The 17958-nt window shown below is 47.9% G+C and overlaps 1 protein-coding gene across 1 annotated transcript in view; it reads left to right on the top strand.

Annotated features, from left to right (window-relative positions):
• Window positions 1–15094, top strand: part of GRIK3 (glutamate ionotropic receptor kainate type subunit 3) — a 123580-nt gene extending 108486 nt beyond the window's left edge. The window contains exons 12-16 of the mRNA XM_072884958.1: window positions 2611–2729; window positions 5513–5730; window positions 13127–13349; window positions 13576–13826; window positions 14900–15094. Of these exons, the coding sequence (XP_072741059.1) occupies window positions 2611–2729; window positions 5513–5730; window positions 13127–13349; window positions 13576–13826; window positions 14900–15094 (1006 nt within the window). The remainder of the gene's footprint in view (window positions 1–2610; window positions 2730–5512; window positions 5731–13126; window positions 13350–13575; window positions 13827–14899) is intronic.
• Window positions 15095–17958: the final 2864 nt, after the last annotated feature.

Below are 17958 nucleotides of genomic sequence, written 5' to 3'. Positions count from 1 at the left end.
CAACTTAGGGACTATTTAGAGGCAGGCAAAGGATGTATTTGATCCACCTCCCCTTTTAATCAGTCTTTCTTAGTTATTGATGGAGCCTCTGCTCCTAACGACCCCGGCCCCCAAAGAGCCATAAACACTAGCAATTTATAAGGCTTCGTGGGGGTAATTTGTCTGGTGACTCTGGTGCACGGTTGCAAGTGGGCTGTGCAGCTGGCTGATTTGAATTGTCACCCCCCCTCAGACTCATACAGCCTTCAAATTACAGCTAATCACCTTTGGGTGCACAACGGGGCGGGTGGGTTTAATATTCATCTTAATTGCAACGAGGACTGGGTCATCCATAAGGAATTTCTCCGGAGATGCAATTTAGACTCTGAAGTATTTTGTGTTAGATCTTTAAACCTTCTTTGAAATGCTTCCCTGTTTCTCTGCCAAAAAGGCCAAGATGAGACAAGAAAATAATCATAGTTTTTGATGAAATATTTCTCAGACCCCGTTCTGCACCTGAGGACGGTGAATCCTGAGCAGCCCCCGTTTATTATGGCTCCAGCTGTATGGGGTCAACGAGCCCCGCTCACTTCTTCCTTCATTACCCCTCTGTTTCCGCTAATGGTCCCACTCGCTTTTCAAGCACTGAAGACTCTGTCACTGCTTTGCAGTTTTCTGAATATTTCTCTGTAATTTGAGCAGTACCAGTAGGTTTTCACTCAGAGACCTTGAAGTTCTTCAGTGTGTCATCTTGTCAGGCTCATTTGATCTTACCAATTCCCTTTCTGTTTCATATTCTTTCATTGGCAGCCCAAGAAAGTTTTCATCTAATTCTTGAACTCTGGCTTTATTCGGCTGACAGGGCTTATGCACCATCCTTTATACACCTCTGGCATAAATTTACAGCAAGTTTAAAGGAATAGGCAGCATGGAAAGCCAGGTCTGAATTCAGCCTGATTCTTGTTTTCCTTTCTGACTTTCTCTTATTTAAAAAAGCAGAGGGAGGTGGGCAGTAAGAACGGCCCAGCCATTACCCAGACGAACAAGCAGGATTGTCAGGGCGCAGCCTGGGCGAGGCCTCTGCTTCTGCACTCTGCAAACCCAGAGCGGGCAATGGTCCCCGCTGCAGAAAGGCAAGATAAAAGGGGGGAAAAGGAGAGGTTGTTATCCTATATCTTGTGAATGGAAAATAGAAGCAAAAAGTGGGACAGATGTACCCAGGATGAACTTTTCTAAAACCACAAGTCCTGTCTGTTGCACCTAGTCCATCCCCCGTGACGGGGTCTTCCCTGCGGACACCCTCCTCTGCTTCGCCCTGCTCGGTTCGTGTGCCCGGGGACCGCGGTTCCGTGTTCATGGAACGTCCCCACATGCCGGGCTCCGAGGGGAGTCCCGTGGCACGACTGCGCAGAGCTGAGGCTGGGGTAGGTGTTTGCCTGGGGGAGCGTTTTGTGCTGAGGGGCACCTGGGAGAGAGCTGCAGTTCTTTTTCCCAAATACATCCAACTGTCTGACTGAGGGCGCCCATGAAATTAAGCAACAAGACATCTCCTTGGGTAGCAGCGCGTCTGGCAGAGAATTACAGAGAGAAGTATCTCCTAATACAAACTGTGGGCTGGGCTTTGAGGAAGGGCTGTTGTGAAGCTACAGGGATTTCAGAAGGAAGCGGAGATGATAATTAATGCCTGGTTCAAAAGCAATTATACCAATTATGTTTTTAATTTAATCTCTGCAAAATTTGGGACTCTTAGAAAATGTAAATAAACAGCTCTAAAAATATTAATGTCTCTCCTGTTGAGCACCCTCCCCAGATCCTGGCTAAAAGAGCCACATTCACAGCAGTGCTTGCCTACCAATCCTAGGCAGGATTTGCAGAGGGATGATCATAGAAAAATCCCCTCGGGTTCGCCTGAGAACTACAGGGCTGTCCACGGAAATATGCACCCACAGGGAATAAGTGTTCTCCCACCACCTGCAACGGGGCCAAGCATCGCAGCAGCCCATAGCGAACCTACACCAATTTCCACTGTTGTGCTGGTGCCTGGCCATGCAGGATTCCTGCTTGTCAGGATGGTGCAAAGCTCTGCTTCTCACCTAGCTAAATCCCCCCCCAGTCCCCATATGCACTAGCAGGAGAGTCCCTTGAAATACTGCAGTTTGTCCCAGCTACTGCTGCAGAACCCCTGCAGCATCTCTCTTTGGTCAATCTAGAAATGCCATTTTTCCCCACGTTTTGCAACTGTTCCATATTCAGGCTAGAGGTCGTGTGTCTGCACCGCATCCCATCCCATAGTCATGAGCTCCAGTTGCTGTCGTGTGATGTAGTGTTGCAGAGATGATCTGAAGTGACCAAAGGCTTTGGGGAAGCAACCTGAGATACCTCAGAAGGACCTGGCTTCCCAGGTTTCCTTGCGGTCTGCAATGCAGGACACAGGGCTTACAGCCATGCTGGTCACTTCTGAAAATCTTGGCTGAATGTGTCTTTTTCTTTAATAAGCCGCACAACCAAAGGAGTCAGCAGGCCCTGCACAGCAGCACAAAATGTATTAAGGTTCTTTTTTTCCTGTTCCTTTAGGGTCTTGTCATGCCACATCCTGACTAACAAGCTCTCGCTTTCCATGTGCCGCCGTAGGTTCAGCCCATACGAGTGGTACGATGCTCACCCCTGCAACCCAGGATCAGACATCGTGGAAAATAACTTCACCCTATTGAACAGCTTCTGGTTTGGGATGGGAGCACTGATGCAGCAAGGTACAGTGGTGCCTCCCCACCCACACACCCTCCCACCAGTTCTCCAGCGCAGGCCTTTTGTCGTGGCTTTTTAAATTTAGGATTTATTTTGTTTGCGACAGGAACAAGATAAAACATCTGAACAGGCACAGAAGCGCTCGTCAGCACCAGCTCCCGGCTCCCCGCTGAAAGGCGGTGAGGTGTGGGAGAGGGGAGGCAGCTCTCCTCCGGCACCTCCTGGGACCCGCTGTGCTGGGAGCGCTCGGTGCCTGCTGCTCCTGATGGAGATGTGCGTACGGCACCGCCGCGCCTAAGGGAGCCGCTCCCCGGGGAGCTGCGTGCACGGCAGGCGGCCTCTGGCTGGGGCTGAGGCCAGCAAAGGGCTAATGAGACAATAATCTCATCGGGGGGAACCGGCTGTGATCTGCAGTTCAGGAGCTCTTGGCGACTGCGTTTGTTGTTACTCACTCACTTTGAACTTCATCTCCACGCAGACGCGCCCTGAGCCGCGCCGGTTCGCCTGCGCAGCAGGGATGGAGAAACAGAGGGGCACATGTACCAGGGCCAAGCCGTGCCTGGGACACCAGGAAAAGGTCCAGGGTTTTTATGCCATGAAATCCATCCAATTTCTTCTGTGCCAGAGCAGGCCGGAGCTTTTTCAGTCTGTTTTTTTGGGGTTTTTTTGATACCTGCTTCTATTTGTACTTTCCGCCTTCTGCGGGTCAAAGCCTCCATCCCAACAGCTCACCCCACAGCTCCGGGGACAGACTCATCGCTCACCCCGCGAGGCAGAGCCCTGCGAGCTGCAGCTGGCTGCCGGCACACACGTGCCACTGCATAACAATAATTACTATTAATGAAGCGTGCACGCTCTGGCAGGTGTCAGAAGGAGCAGCTCCCCAGTCTGCCATCTGGAAGCACACAGCTAGATGATGGAGTGGCGGTGTGTTCGCACGTGTCCTGCTGCTGGTGTGCACAGAGGAGCACCCACCCACCGTGCCCCAAGGAGGAACGCTGCCTTCATCTCCCTCAGCTGTTTAATTTACCAAACTCAGCAGCATCCCACAGATTCTGTAAATTCCTACTTCTGTTAATTCAAGCAATATGTTTAATTTCAGGATCTCTGTCCTGGGTCGCACTGTTTTAAACCAACTTTTACAGAAGACAGGACATCCCACCCTCTGGTCTGTCTCCATTTTTATCCTCATCTGGTCATTCTGCACATTGCGAAATGGCCTGAAACTCCCTCTAGCCCAGGGCAAAGGCTGCTGGGTCAAAGAGGATGGCGAGGAGCTCCTCCAGGCAGCTCTGCCTGGCAGCCACTGCACGCGAGACTGAACATTTTCAGTGTTACTGGTGTAAGATACCACAATGACAGGGACCTTGGGAACAGGATATGGATGGGATTACATTCACGTATGTGGATGGAATAGAGCAAATGGAATATATAGAGATGGAATGAACAGAGTAAATCTGTTAGGAAGACAGCAGAGGGGGAGCTTGTGAGCAGCTCTGAATAAGGAACAAAATTCAGCTGTGATCTAATTGCAGAAAATCCAGGAATAGAAATAAGTGGAAAACGTCAAACATTTGTCACGCTTTAATTTACAGTGTATCAGTAGTTATACCCAGAGAACAAAAGAACCACAGCATCAGCTTGGTGGCATGCACGGTGCTACTGCTCCGTGCTCCTGCTGCCACTGCTGCAGCGGGTAATAGAGATTCTTCCCAGATGTCGGCTGCCCTGATGGACAGTGACAGTTCCCAGCAAGAGGGCTTAGCAGGATGAATCATCCTCTTATCAGATGCTGGTAAATGAAAAGAGCCGTATTCTTTTTAACTCTGTTCTGCATCTGAGAAGAAAAATATTTCAAAGCTAGACTGATGTCACACCATCCGATGCATCAAAGGGCAAGAGATGGAATGGGAAAGAAGCAAGATCTTGAGAAGAACCGAAGCAGCCCTCGAAATCCAAGGCTCCTCTGCTTCCTAGTGCCTCCTTGCTGCACTCAGACAGGAGAAAAGCTACACTCCATGCTATGCTTTGATGCCACACTGCTTAAAACTGCTTTGCAAAGCCCAATCTTTGTTGCAAATTCCAGGTTGGATATATCCTCTGAACGCAGTTGTTTCAAACCCAAAGCTCTCTCCTGGCTTTAAAAGGTGTCTTGGGCGATTACAAAAATAGCACAACCCATTTAGTCCTTCATGTCTGCTCAATAAAAGTCATTCCAGACCTGTTACACCTTTTATGCTGTAACATCTCCTGCTTCCCTACTTCTAACCATTATTCAAAGTACTGGACCCTGATAGTTCCTTTCTCTCGCTGCTTGATTTTTTTTTTTAAACCTTGTGTATTTGAACACACTCCCTAGAGTGAGTCCTTTGAAAAGTACTCCATACCAAAACAAAGCACTTTTTAAATGGCAGAACAAAACACTCATAAAAGTTCATAAATGGCTTGCTATTTAAATCTCATAAAAGCAGCCTAGTTAATTACTTCAGTTTGAATGCTTCCTGTAAGTTGTGCGCTGTACCCAAGGTCAGCAATAAAGGGAGAAGGGTTTTCTGCACATTCTACAAAAACCCCACTGATTTCCTTGCATGCAAGATGTCTGGATAATTTGCCTCAGAAACAGTTGGCTTTAATTGCGTAGCTATTACAGTTTTGACAGTGAAACCTAACCCTTTATATATATATACACACACGCGTACGTATATGATGTACATATGTATGTATAAAACGGGTCCTTCCTCTCTCTGTTTCTTCTTCCCTCCTCCTCCTTCCCCGTCTCCCACTCCAGGCTCTGAGCTGATGCCCAAAGCACTGTCTACACGGATCATTGGTGGCATATGGTGGTTCTTCACCCTAATTATCATCTCGTCCTACACGGCCAACCTTGCCGCCTTCCTGACGGTGGAGAGGATGGAATCCCCCATCGACTCGGCAGATGACTTGGCGAAGCAGACAAAAATAGAGTACGGAGCAGTGAAGGATGGAGCTACTATGACCTTCTTCAAGGTGAGACCAGACAAAGGCCTTCTACCATCCAGGCAGAGACGCAACACCCTCAGGCCAACAGGAGTGAGAACAAAGAACCAAAGACAAACAGCCTCCTAAGCCACCCCGGTTCTCCTTACAAGCAGGTTGTTTCAGTCTTGCATCCTTGTCAAGACTTTGACCCCTGCCAGTTTAGCTTACCTAGATTCACATCATGGCTACTTTCCCCTCTCCCCATCGCTAACTGAAGTCACAATTACAAAATTATATTGATTTTACAGCTTCAGAGACTGTACCCAACATTGGCTCAGACACCCAAAAACGAAGCACGTTAGGCACAACAGGACAGGTGTATCTTATATTAAAGCCCTACAGAAAAATCCTACATTCCCTAAAGCGTCTTCCCTATTTCTGGCGCCTTCCTCGTCTCTGCACTAACAGCTCCACAGAGCCCTCGAGGCTGACCCGGCCAGCCTTCAGGGACAGAGGAGAGAACAAATGAATCCTAAAGCTGGACAGATGTTGCAAAGTGCCCTCCCTGACCGGTATTTTTTACAGCAGAAAGATCTTTCTTGTCCTTCCGGTATTCACATTAATGTAGTCAGGTTTTATTAACCTCCGAAACCCTGTGCAAGGTAACACCACCAATGCATCAGAATCAAATTACATTAATTTCTTCTCTTTAAAGGATAATTAATTTCAGAAGTTAGCCAACACTGCAGAGGAGGGTGCTAAGAACATTCATATTTCACTATTGCCTCAAAAATGGAAAGAAACTGAGAGACTTCAAAAGACCTTTAAAACCACAGCTGGCCTGTAAAAACACACTTTTAAAAAAAGAGCGAGGCAATAAAGGAATAGAAATGAGGGGTGATTAATCTAAGGAATGATCACCCTGGCTCAGAGAAGAATTTAACTTCAACGATGAACTCAAAAAACCATCTTTCAAGGAAAGGTTTGGCGTTACCTACGCAGGCAGTGCAGAGCCCCGGCCACGCTCCCCTGGGAGCACCGGTCAGAGCTCAGGCCTGGCTGCAGCGTGCGCAGGGCCCAGCGCCGCAGCACTCGACCGGCGCTGATGCCGGTGCCTCCCTGGGCACTTGGTCAGCAAGGCGACAGGAGCACCGGCCGGTCAGACCTTTGGCTGCAGGGACGGGGCTGCCTCCTCCCGCACCCCTGCTGCGAGCAGCGCTGGGGAATATTCCTTTCCCCTCTGGCCACCCTAATTCAGAAGGAAATATGTGGGCCAAAGCATGACAGACATAGTCCATGCTTTAAAAAGCAGGCTGTGCCTGGAATACTGCAATGATTTGAATAGGCACAGTGTAAAGGCAGCTAGACTAGGCCGTCAGCAGTTTAATTGCCAAGACCCATTAAAGGAAGCCAATGTGCTGAATTTTAATAACAAGAAACAGCAGCATTCTTCTGCAACTTTTCTTGGCTAGGACTTGGTTAAGGAGCCACTGTACTTTCTGAATCTCTATGCTTACTTTGCCAGGCAGGAACACAGATTGGTAAAGAAACATGGAAGATTTTGTTTGGTCTGATCTTTAATTAATTCTGGGAAATGAAAATGTTGCATAGAATAGCAGGTTGCTGCTGGTGAGCTTGCTTTCTGCAGTGGAGCTGGTGCATGCAGGTTTGTCTTTGGCGTGGTCAGACGTGTTGCGTTACCTTCCAAAAGCAATATAAACCTTCAACAGCTATTAGGAAAAGACAGACTTTTACTGTTGTGTTTTAACTACTCTTTCCAATAAGAGTTTTATAAGGGAATAAAAGGAAACTGTCTTTTTTAAAAATCATCAAGGACACAGTATATTTATTGTTTCATATCATTACCCATCAGAATCATTCTTCAGGCTTCTAACGGGCATTGGGCAGGGTTTATTGATGCAGTGTATTTTCCTTTATCTTTTTTATTATTATTGTTTGGAGATGAATTCTCAGGCATGTCCCTTCTGACAAGCATTTCGATTACTGGAGCAGTGAGAGCGCTCGTGCGGGATGCTATGTTCACTTGTCCATCGAGTACAGAGAAATACAGGAGAGCCAGAACTTCTCCCACCCCTCACCGAGGTCTTTGTCAAATGACTGGGCAAATCCTGCAGTGGTTTCAGTACGGCTGCTCTGCCAGCGCCGCCTTCACGGGGACATCTGCCAAACAGCACAAAGGTCTGGAGGACAGAGCAACGGGCACCGCCGGGGTCTGCTGAGGAGCTGCGCTCCCTCCGGATGGGTGGGACTGAAGGAACAGTGAACCGCACGAGGCTTCATGTCACCTTCTGCTAAAAGCTCTGCTAAAAGGGGGGTTACCAGGAGAGAGACGGCTGCTGTGCGACTGCTGCTCTTGAAAAGCTCCTGGAGATCTGGCGATCAAGCACTCCTGCAGTTTGCTGAACAGGCGGTCACTGCTGGGACAAAACGCTGATGGCAGCATCCTGACTGGGATCCCCCATTGTACCTATTGTCTGGATTATCCACTAGGACCTGGCCCAAATTGCTACCTTGCTCCTTGTAGGACTGTTCCCCAAAGTCATCCCCCTCACATTAGGAACTCATTCCTCCGCTTCTCCACGCTAAAGAAGCTGCAAACCACATACATTGACACCCCCCCGCCCCCTCCAAGCTGCAGCCTGGGCCCTGCGGCCCCTTCGTCTGTGACTGGCGGCTGCGGCCGTCGTCGTCCTTCGCTGAACCTTGTCTGGGTCTGCGGCCCCTGGCACCTGGGAGGTCTGACAAAGCAGGACCTAGGGCTGCAGGAGGAGAGCATGATCCCAGAGCTGAGCTTAGGGGGCAATGGGAAATGGGAGGAAGAGGAAGGCAAACGCCACGCACACTGCTCCCTGAGATGGATCCCAAAGCGCTAACCAGTTTTCTGCCCGTGGTCAGGCTGACCGAGGGTTCATGCAGAGCTCACTGAAGTCATTGCAGAAACTCCCTCTTGAACCAAGCCAACACACCAGAAATTCCCTCTTGAACCAAGCCAACACACCTCTGGGGCAGACCCACAGCAAGCGATCTTGCTCCCACACAGGTTTCTGCCTGTGCAGCTGAGCTAACCAGCTACAGCAAATGGGGAGCAGAAAAGAGAGTTTTACCAACCATACTGGCAGAGTTCGACTTAAAAGAACTTTTGAGAAGCTATTTAGTCCCTGGCAATGCAGACTGAGTTACAGGAATAAACACAGATCAATTAATTTAGGAACAGCATCTAGCGTTCATTATAAATCATGCCAGAAATCCTTCATCTCTCGCAAAGGATGCTGCCTCTCTCTGAACAAATGCCGGGTTTAATGTGCGGTTTGGAGTACGAGTGTGAGAGCGTGTGTATGTGTGTACATATACATTCACTTGTACAGAAATGTTAAATCCTCCAGAGTAAGTATCTTCAGTTGGTGAAAATCAATTTATTTTTTCATACAGGCTGGAATTGAAAATCTTAAGCCTGAAAGTTACTTTCTTGCCAATTTCACTGATAAAAAAGCATATATGTCTTGGCAAGATGCCTTTGTAGTGGCTCCTCTAAACTATTCCATTAATTTATTTGAGTGACTGGTCTTGAAGCATTGGTTATTAAAGGTAGCTTCTGAGCTGTGACTCGAAAGAATGAATTTGGAGGCGTTCTCAGTGTCGTTGCAATTGCGGCATTCAGAGGGGCTGGTACTCAGCTTTTCATACGTGCATCTCATTTAGCACTAACGCAGGGTTTTATTAAGATGCAGAGGACAGCAGACCAGATTCTGATGTCGTTTATCCCGACTAAAACGAGGAGAAGCTCCACTCACATGAATCGGTGGGAGAGGTGGAAGCGGGAGAGAGACACGACCCCCTGGCGTGAACCATGGCTGCACTGATCAGCAGCGTTGAACTACCACCTTTGTTCAGTAGCAATAATCTTCATCATTCCTAACGTTCCGGAGTTCCCGACTCCGGAATTTCTCTGCCAGGAAGAAGTCAGTGTTAGGCCATTTATCTTAATGGTTCAGAGCAACCAAGCAGTTCCTCTTCATCTACCTTTGACAGCAAAGCAGAGCTGTCATTGAAGGGGACCTGGGGACCCTACAGAGGATGCAGGGGCGTAGGAGGGTGTCTCTGCAGGCCACCAACTCGAATTTCTTTTATGCAGCCCATAAAAGTAAATGGTGATTGCATAGAGAAGAAATTTGCACCTAGCCACAGCACAGCAAATATCAGTTCAAACCAGTAATTAACCCCAGTAAGGATTTTTTAAGGTAAATTACTTAAGCTGTAAAATCAGAGGTCCAGCAAAACAAAATGTACACACACAAAAAAACAGTCCAGCAAAATAAACACAATTTATGTGCATTCTTTACTGACTATTAAATTACTACTAAGATGTTCTGGCTTATTGAATGGTATGTTCTCAGGTGACATCACCCAAATCCCCATAAATAAGCAACCACCTTTGCAGTATGGCTGAAGTATTCTGACAGAAGGAAAGGGAGGAAGGAACAGCTTTTCCCCTAATAGGAAAAAATGTATAGTGGTCGAAGCTCTCCAGAATTAGGTGTGAGCTGGAGCACTGTACGCTCCTCACCATGGCTGCTCCTGCAATTTTTGATTGATGACTGCTCTCACAATGACTGACAATTGCTTCTAAATTGGACTTTTAACAAATAGCCAGGTCTATCAAACTGCTAGTGCTGTGCTGAGAATTACAGTTGGTGAATTTTCACTTGGAAAAGGAGCGTTCTTATCTCATGTTCGCTAAGTTATAGAAACTAATAGGAAATAAATTCCCAGTGAGGAGGCAGCAGGTTTTAGACTATGGGGAGAGCCTGAGATTGCCTTGACCAGAGCCGTGTGTCGAGCCGCCCTGCCTGCACCGAGGGCTTGACCTGCCCTCCCTGAAGGAGCGAGCACAGCCTTACCTTTGGGGAAGACGAGGCCATTGCAACCAGCAGCATTTTTCTGCGGGGAGACAGCCCTTCTCTGCTGCGGGGCTCAGCCCTCCATGGCTGGGTCTCTGTTGCGGCTGTTTCATTAGGCATGAGCAAGCAGCGACAGGTAGCTCTGGCCTCGTGGCAAGCCCTCACCTAAGCGTGCTCCAGCCAGAGAGGGTGCTCGCCCCGCCATGGGTGCCCCCAGCCCGGTGCCCCCCACCCAGGACGCCCGGAGGGGGCTCAAAGCGGCGCAGCCAGAGCTGAGAAAGCTGGGCTGCTCCTGGCATTTCAAAATACAATTAAGTCCTTTCAGCGGGTCAGAAGCGGTGATTTAAGAAGAGAAGAGAAAAGTGTTTTTTCTCTTCCAGCAAGCCCTGTCTCATGTAATTTAAGTTGCCTGAAGAGCTACAATGCCTCATGCAAGTCCTATTAGCTTCACTAAATGCAGCCTATTGATTTTTTGCCAGTTTATTTTGCTCTATGCTTTAAACTGGGAGAACACTGATGTTGTTTAAGAGCTCTGTGTCAACACCCAAGGAGCATTAAATGCAGGAAGAGAAGGAGAGAAAGGGAGGGCCAGGGAACCCAGAGACCTCTGATGTGAACTATATAAATGTTAAACAAGTCGTTATCAGCAAGCCGAGTATGCTATTCATTTCAATTACCCATTGTAATGCACAGATATTTAATAATCCTTTTGGAGGCTACATTTCTTGCTGCTCTTTGAGGTTTGATAGATGCCACAAATCTACCTTACAGGCACTGGCCCAGATTTTCAAGTGAGGGAGATTATCCTGCCTCTTGAATGAAGTTTACTCCAGCACATCCACTACTGCATGTTCATCAAGTGGATTATAACAAGCGTGAGCTTTAACTGAGAAGAAATGAGTCCGCAGTTATTTCAGTCAGGAGAATGAGCCCACAGGGTTAAAGACAGAGGAACAGCCTTTGTCACTGTGCTATACTTTGGGGTGTTAAGCCACGTGCCAACTTTTGTTAAATATGCTGAAAAAAAGGAGGTGGACAGGCAAAGCATTTGAAATATAAAGCATTATGAGGGACCTTTTTCTCAGCTAATTTACCCTTATTTATAGTGGTTTTATGAGAAGAACCTATGCTGGCATGTTGTGGGTGATATGGAAAAATGAGGGGGGGATGTGATAGCAGCAGTTGGGATGGACTGGGGCTCCATCTCCTGCTTTCTTACGGAAAGAGAGCGACCTGAAAGGGAGATAAATGACAGTTAAATCAGAAAGTGCAGCTTCTGCCGCAGCGACTCCTCGTGCAGCTGCAGGTGAGCAGTTACCCTTATTCAAGGCAAAGCACAAAGACCTATCAGCCCCTCCAACTTATCAGCCAGCTTCAGGCTCTTGCTAAGTAGTGTTGTGGAGGAGGAGGTTTTGGCTGACTAAGCTGCCTCTTACAAAATAAGAGACCTAGGAAAAACAAGAAATTAGGCAGAAAAGAAGACTGGCACATAAAGGAGCAGGCAGCAGCATGAACACAAGCCTCAATATCCAAGTGCTTTTCCAGAGCTCAACTGGATGTATAGAGCGGGTTTGATGAGAGCTACATTCACCCACGGGAATGCAGTGACCAGCGAAGGGGGTACTCCAAGAGAAAGCCGATGTGCCTTTCCTGGGGAGTCTTTCTAGACTAAAGCCAGTTATGTCTTTTGTAACAACCTACATAGAGATGACTCAGAAGGTGGTCGTAGATAAATGGCATATTTCAAATGTTATAGAAAGACATAAAATAACCATACTTCTTCTCAACCATACTTCTTCTCACCCAACACATTTTCTAGAAGAAGAAAAAAACATTAATAGTAAGCTAGAAAACATATTCCTCCTTTTTTAACAGAATGCCTGCTGATAGTGAAATATCCATGTTTATTTTTAGCTGTAAGACAATCTTCTTGAATATTTCTATGCCTCTGTTTATGTGGGTACATTAAATTTGTTTGGCAGTTGCACATATCTCAGAGGAGACATGTTTCCTTGTGATGCTTGAGGAAAGACAAAAATATAATAGAGTGTGTGCAAAAGAGAAAAACATGCCCTCTGAAATGTTCTCTGTCTTCTCTCATTGTGCAGAAACATTACAGGATAAACCAAATTCTGGTTAGGAAACTAATACATTTAAACAGATATACTGATAGCCTGTCACACTAGCAAGTTCTGCAGGGCATCAAGGCCGCGTCTCGCTGTACCTTACTGCAGCCAACGAAGAGTTCAGTTCCACCTACAGGATAAGGTCTCTGGAGCAGTGGCTCTTTCTGCTGAGTGTCCGCACAATGTGTGCTGGAACCTTTGTCTCTTGTTATGGCAAGGTGAAGCCAAACAATGTTGGCAGTGAAAGCAGAGAGATATTTAAGACAAGGTCAAATTGGTAATAGTTCCATTATGTGATCTGTTCTCAAACTGGTATTATCACTCACTGTAAAGACACAAGGTTTCAGCAAATAGAAGACTAATTCTTATTTTGGGGGTGGGGGGGTATCGTTTTTCCAGAAATCCAAAATTTCCACGTTTGAAAAAATGTGGGCTTTCATGAGCAGCAAACCCACAGCACTTGTTAAAAACAACGAGGAAGGAATCCAGCGAACCCTCACAGCCGATTACGCGCTGCTGATGGAGTCAACCACCATCGAATACATCACCCAGAGGAACTGCAACCTGACTCAGATCGGGGGGCTCATCGATTCCAAAGGCTACGGGATTGGGACTCCCATGGGTAAGTGACAGCGGTGGGGTTTCTGTAGGTAGCCCTGGAGGGGTGCTAGTTATCACAAATACAACAGATAGGATTAAGATAGTCCACCCCCAACAGCGAATTTCCAAATACCAAAGCTTACACTGTCTGCCTGTTGAAGAGCCCTGCTTAGTGCAGACACATTCCCTACTTTGTGTGATTTTGGTCCTACTTTCCCTCTGTGTTTAATGGTGTTCTCCCTCCCCAGGGTCACCGTACAGGGACAAGATCACCATCGCCATCCTCCAGCTCCAGGAGGAGGACAAGCTCCACGTAATGAAGGAGAAGTGGTGGCGAGGGAATGGCTGCCCTGAGGATGAGAACAAGGAGGCTAGTGCTCTGGGCATCCAAAACATCGGTGGGATTTTCATTGTTTTGGCAGCAGGCTTGGTGCTGTCCGTCTTCGTGGCGATGGTGGAGTTCATCTACAAGCTGCGTAAAACGGCGGAGCGTGAGCAGGTACTGGTTTCCTCAGTCTCCCTGCACCACCACTAGCCCAGCCGTTAAAGATTTTGCACACTGACCCCAGAGACAGGCAGGGAGATGGGCAGAGGGATTCAGCCCTGTCCCTGCTGCCTGGAGGTCCAAGTGCCCGCAGCCCAAGGGCTGAAATGCAGCACCCCTGAAATGCCATTCCCTACGGCTCATTGCTTCTGTCCCGCTCCAACAGCCTCAGGTCAGGGGACAAATCATGTCTACTCTGATCAGGGTCATCTGCTGCTGCAGTAACTACACTAGTAAACATTTGTAGGGTAATTTTGAGCAAGCCAACACATAAGTCATGAAAACACGGAGAGAGGCCCCTGGGAGGGACCTTTCTGAGCTGTTCTATCCACTCACCACTATCACATGCAATCGTGTTGCCTGTTCCAGGTGTAACGTATACACGCATGAAGTCTCCATCTCTTCTCCCCAGTCCTGTTCAAAGAGCCTCAAGGAACTGGTCAGGGTCCACCAGGAAGCCTCATACTATTCTATCAACTTTTCAGCACACTTACACAAATGGCCCGTCCCACCCACAGTGGCTGATTAGTGCTCATGAAGCAAGAGGACTGCTTTTATGTTTTTCCCTCTTCATTGCGTGTCATGGTACAGTACGTGGAAAGCGCATTTGCGTGCATGACCAGAAATCAAAGCAAGCTGCCCATGGGATGGACTAGATAGATGAAGGAAAACTGCCCACTAGCAAGCCCAGCAGAATTCGATAGCCCTCTGTTTCCCAGCACATAAATCTACCAGACCCCCAGCAGGGATCACACAAAGCACCAGCACTCCTACAGCCGCCTGTAGCTCTGCCTTTTTGCAGGATTTAGTGTGTCAAAGGTACAATTCTTGGCAAAGGAGAGAGGGGTCAACCAGACGCCCGTGCATCACAAGCCCCACTAAATGCAGCTGATGCCTTAAATGCAGCCTAAACCTCGTGCTTGCCCTCTGCAGAGCCTAGTTTCAGCATCCTCCTGCTCATCCTCCTGGAGAGGTTAGCAGAACATTTTGCCAGGAGTAACGGTGCTTTTTGTCCCTGCTCTCCCCAGCGCTCCTTCTGCAGCGCCATGGCCGATGAGATCCGGCTGTCGCTCACCTGCCAGAGACGGGTCAAACACAAGCCCCAGCCACCCGTCATGGTGAAGACGGACGCCGTGATCAACATGCACACGTTCAACGACCGACGGCTGCCAGGGAAGGACAACATGACCTGCAACACTGGATTGACACCTGTGTTTCCTTAGGGAATGGGAATGGGGGGGCGGGAGGGAAGGAATGGCGGCAGACTAGGCTGGATGCACTCTTAACTAGGGAAGAAAGGATTAAAAAACAAGAAAAAAACAGAAAAAAAAAAGCCTGGTTTGGTTCATTTCAAGAACAAGGCCTTTACAACACAGCTGCATCGATCACCGGCACAGAAGCAAGAACTTCAAAGCACGGACTGTAACATGGGTCTTGGGGCTTTTCTGTTTTGTTTTTGTTATTTTTCATTCCTTTTTTTTTAATGCTTAGATCCTACAGGCCTCATGAAGTCCAAACATACTACCATCCAGGAGTCTGATGTTTACATACTAAAAACACATGGAGGAGAAACAGAATTGAGCCAAACTGACCCTCGGCGGGTAAGGAGGAGCCCCCGAGCAAGGCTTCTTTAGCATGGCAATAAAAAGAAACACTGTCAGGTGCAGCGTGAGCAGCCGTCTGTGTGAGCATCTATTCCACACTGACATACACAGCACATTTAGGATACGTTGTCTGGGAAAGGGAAAGGTATCTGTGAAGTACTGTGATGGTCAAGGCTGTGCCTTCTCTCGAAGCAGCTCACGGTGGCCCTTCACCTCACGGCTCTGCTGGCCATGACCATCCGCAGCTGGAAGTCCACATGGGGGTGTGGTGGGAGAAGGCAACACACACGTTCATCAGTAGATCCAAGGCAGCTGACTACGAAGGGGCGACTAAGCCTGAATGGAACCGAACTCCTGGCCAGGGATGGGACAGCACGGCGTGCACGGGAGCTACTGGCCTCTCCAAGTGACACCACCCACACACCCTGTGCCAAACTCCAGCCCGCGCCCAGGGTGACACCGTGATCTCCAGGTCCTCAGCTCCTTCACTCTTTCTGCAAAGCTCAGTCTCTCCTGCAAAGAAGCGCAGAAAGCGGCCGAGTCCACAGGCTTCAGCAGCGGCAGGAGCAGAGCTGTTTCCAAGAGCCGAACGGTATCAATTTCCATGAAATTCAGCAGTGCTGAACTGCAGCTCTGCTGCGTTTGCACTCAGACCAGGAGAGGACTGTATGTCTGGTTTAGGACTAAATGCTCTCCATGGCATCAGAGACCTGAAAGATGAAGTCTCAGCCTGGGACAAGCAGCACTGTGTGAGCCAAGCCTGACACCCCTCTTGCTCTGCCCGGTGAAACACAGCCCCTCAGGCAGCATCTCCACGTGATTTAAGCAAACACACGCTAAAATGTTTTTAAGAAATCTTCCATGAACTGTGTTCTTATTTTCAAGTTGTTTAAGCCAGAAGGCTGGTCCTGCAGATGAATTTAGTCAGAATTACCAAAGACCCCTCTGCTGACCTAAAGCAATGGTCGAGTAACACCACTCAGCTCCATCCCTCCCACAGGGAACCACACGGGTGGCCAGTGGGACGCTCTGCGGATTAATTTGCAAAATGAAACAAACAGAAATGGCTCTGCCCATTGTAACCCAGAACATCACACGGAGATTACTGCAAAGGTGCTTAAAAGCTCTGATTTAAACACTGGTGTTGAAGAAAAGAGCAACCTCCTGCCCTTGCACATGTAAGGGTGACGGTGACCTGCCGCAGATCGCGCTGCTGCTGGAAACCCCTCCTGTACCCACCACCTAAATCCTGGTTTGGAGGGCAGGCAGGGCAGTGCGGCGATGGAGCAGCCGATGGTGCCCAAGCTCTGCATCCCGAAACCTCGCCCTCTGTGTCGTGAGCGTAGCGAGGTGCCACGGCCACCACAGGAACCAGCAGCTGAACTGACCCAGTTTGCCCTCCCCTAGCTGCAAGGCCTTTCTGGAAAGTTTATCCTCGCCCAAAGGAACAAACCTGTTTGTAGCTGATTTCAGGTTTTTTCCCCACCTGTTTCTTTCTGAGGCTCCGTTAGGAAGGTTGTCTTTGGAACTGATCAGAATTAGCAAATTAGCTCAAGGGAAGATAGCTGTTTCCCCTCCCCATCACAGAACATAATTTGTCCTTATTTTGTTTTTCCGTGATGTAAAAAAGCAACACAGTGACCCAAAACAAAAAAGGTAATTTGTCATATTTTGACTCAAGTAAAGATATGCAAAGAATTTACGTTAAATTTTCACCTTTTCATAGACACCATTAAAAATTAGGGGTGAAAGCTGCCAACTTAATGGGCATCATATTCTTAATAGTTTGCTGACCAAATGACCAAATACAAGCAGAGGACAGACTGGAAGTATGGGTCTGTTTCCCAAAGCTAATGGCATTCTTTCTGTATTTCTTTGCAAATCCTTAGGCTTGTCAGAGTAGTAGATTTTATGTTTCCTTTGCAGATTTCTAAACTCTTAGAAACTAAGAGATTTTTACAATTAAGGCAGAGATAAAAACAAAGCCTGAAACTGGCTTTAATTGTCCAGAGAGAGTAAAATACCACAGAAAATAGCATTCATTTTGCTTCTTGGCAGATTTTTTTAAAATAAATAAATATTACTAATTCCGTAAACCCCATTTATTCATCTTTGACACCAGTTTGATTTGATTTTACTCACAAACATCCCAGAGTGACAGGTGAGAATCTGGAATTACTGGTGCTATCTGCCAGCGAGACCAAACCCTGCAGATTAACCTTTTCCCTTCCCTCTCTGCACTGACCATAAATCAGCCATGAAATAGCAGCTAACTTCATGCATCTACACTACGGTTTTATCTTTAAATCCTGATCATTAAAGCGTTTGACACATTTAACAAGGAAATGTTCTGCACCACTCAAAACAATGCAGGAGCTGGGGGAGCTGCCTGGGACCCCAGCCCGGTGGGACCCCCCGCTCCCCCCTGCCCCGCTAGCTCCTGCTCACTGTGAACTGAGGGGAGGGGAGCTGGTTTCAGACCT

This window comes from Ciconia boyciana, chromosome 21 (genome assembly GCF_034638445.1).
Source record: "Ciconia boyciana chromosome 21, ASM3463844v1, whole genome shotgun sequence".
Taxonomy (NCBI): Eukaryota; Metazoa; Chordata; class Aves; order Ciconiiformes; family Ciconiidae; genus Ciconia; species Ciconia boyciana.
Note: the sequence above shows the minus strand (reverse complement) of the source record. Positions and strands in the feature narration are given on the sequence as shown.